This window comes from Vanessa cardui, chromosome W (genome assembly GCF_905220365.1).
Source record: "Vanessa cardui chromosome W, ilVanCard2.1, whole genome shotgun sequence".
NCBI classification, from domain to species: domain Eukaryota; kingdom Metazoa; phylum Arthropoda; class Insecta; order Lepidoptera; family Nymphalidae; genus Vanessa; species Vanessa cardui.
In genome coordinates, this window is record NC_061153.1 from 1,133,961 (window position 1) to 1,136,015 (window position 2,055).

The following is a 2,055-nucleotide window of genomic DNA, read 5'->3' on the forward strand; positions in this document are numbered from 1 at the left end:
AATATGCATATCCTCCCCCTAAATGCTACGCATTCCTTTCCTAACTCAACTCCTTCCCTTTTTGAACTTATTCTTGTTTCCTCGCCCGGACACGTTGAGAAACATGGACAATGTTCTGTCGATGCTTTTTCATATCACGACTTAATTTTCCTTTCTTACAAAATTAGACCCCCAAAAGCAAAGTCAAGAATTCTTCTGCAGCGCAATTTTAGTGACATGGATCTGAACCGCTTACGTGATGATGCGGCTAAGATTGACTGGTCAGTGGTGTTTAGCACGTCTGCGGTGGATGAAAAGGTAAAAGCTATATTTAATTCGCTTTTGACACAGTTATTTGATAAACATGCTCCGATACGACCTGTGCGTGTTAAGCATTTGCCTGCTCCTTGGCTGACCGCTGAAATCAAGTTGTTATGAGATTTAAAAAATAGAGCTCGAGCAAAGTACAAACGAGATCCGACTTCAAGTAACAGGGAGATTTATAAAAAAATTCGGAATCGCTGCAACAAGGCATGTAGAGATGCACAACGACGCCATATTCACAAATCTGTCACTGAGGAAGAAGATTCCGCTAAAGTGTGGAAATTACTTAAGTCTTTGGGAGTTGGCAAGGTTAAACAGAACCTTAATCTAAGCACGTTCGACCTTAACGAACTCAATAAATATTTCATCTCATCATCTACTATTGATATTACTACAAAATCTAATACTCTTAGTTTTCTTTCAGCCATAAATACTCCTATGACATATTCCCCTTTTAATTTCTCTCAATTATCTGAATGTGATATTAAGAAGAACTTACTTGCTGTCAATTCTAATGCAGATGACCTCTTTTAGGCTGGAGTTGGGCAGGCTTAATGAAAATATGTCAGAGTTCAATAAAAGAGTCGACATGGTAGAAGAACGCGTGTCGTCCCTGGAGAATAAATTATCTGACAATTGTACTCAACATGGCAGTTCACAGGTACAGGACATTATCACGGAGCTAAAAACAGAGATCAATGACCGGGAACAGAGCTCGTTGTTAAATGACGTCCAAATAGCGGGTTTACCAGAATATAATGGTGAGAATGTGGTACACCTATCTCAGGCAATCTCGAGCAAATTGGGTGTCCCACTCGACGCCCGCGACATCGTTAGCGCCGAGCGTGTGGGACCTCGACGTCTGTTGTCATCGAGTGAAGAGCGTCGGCGCCCGCGGCCGGTGATCATGCGACTGGCGCGGCGGTCTCTGCGTGATGACATTATAAAGGCGGCGCGGGTGCGGCGCGGAACTGACACCTCCGGCGTCATCGACGGCAATCCCTCTCGAGTGCATATTAACGAGCATCTTACTCGACATAATCGTACGCTTTTTTATAAAGCCAAGGAAGAAGGCAAACGTCTTGGCTGGCGTTACATATGGACTCGAGACGGGAGAATATATATGCGGCGCGAGGCGAATACGACAGTTCAACGGATACATACGGAAAAAGATATCTGTAAATTTTTTGGTACAATTTAAATTGGTTTGCAATGGTTTTGATGTTATATTTAACGTATTTAAGATACGCCCTATTTAATAATACACATTTTGTCAATAGGTCTGTGTTAAAACTAAATAACAGTACAAAAGTCTTAATTATATATTGTATTACAATTGCTTATAAAAACGTTGATAGATTTAGCTGTTTCTCAATAAGTGTTTTTAGTTTTCAAATATGTAATAAAAGCAAAAGTGCCGTGTTCCGGGGGATTAAATACTTGATATTTGAATCAGATATAAAATTTTTAAATTATGTTCTTAAAAAATACTCTTTATTGGGAAAAAAATTATACGATACCATCATAAATAAGTATATAAGTATTTGTTATGGACTTAAATGCATTTATATTTTTTGTTTTCATTATTTATTTACTGTTAAATTGTATTTTTTATTGAAAAATCGCTTGTATTATACCGCTATACATATGGATATATGTATATGTATTTGTTATGAATTTAAATCTATTTATATTTCTTATTTTCATTATTTATTTACTATAAAACATTATCCATGGTTAAGGTAAATAATC

General features: G+C 37.6%; 1 protein-coding gene across 1 annotated transcript; it reads left to right on the forward strand.

The window, feature by feature from the left end:
• The first annotated feature begins 216 nt into the window (after positions 1-216).
• LOC124542798 lies at positions 217-1,504 on the forward strand. The gene is made up of 2 exons (XM_047120684.1): positions 217-297; positions 824-1,504. Exons 1-2 carry the CDS (start codon positions 217-219, stop codon positions 1,502-1,504), a joined length of 762 nt encoding a protein of 253 aa, XP_046976640.1.
• Positions 1,505-2,055: the final 551 nt, after the last annotated feature.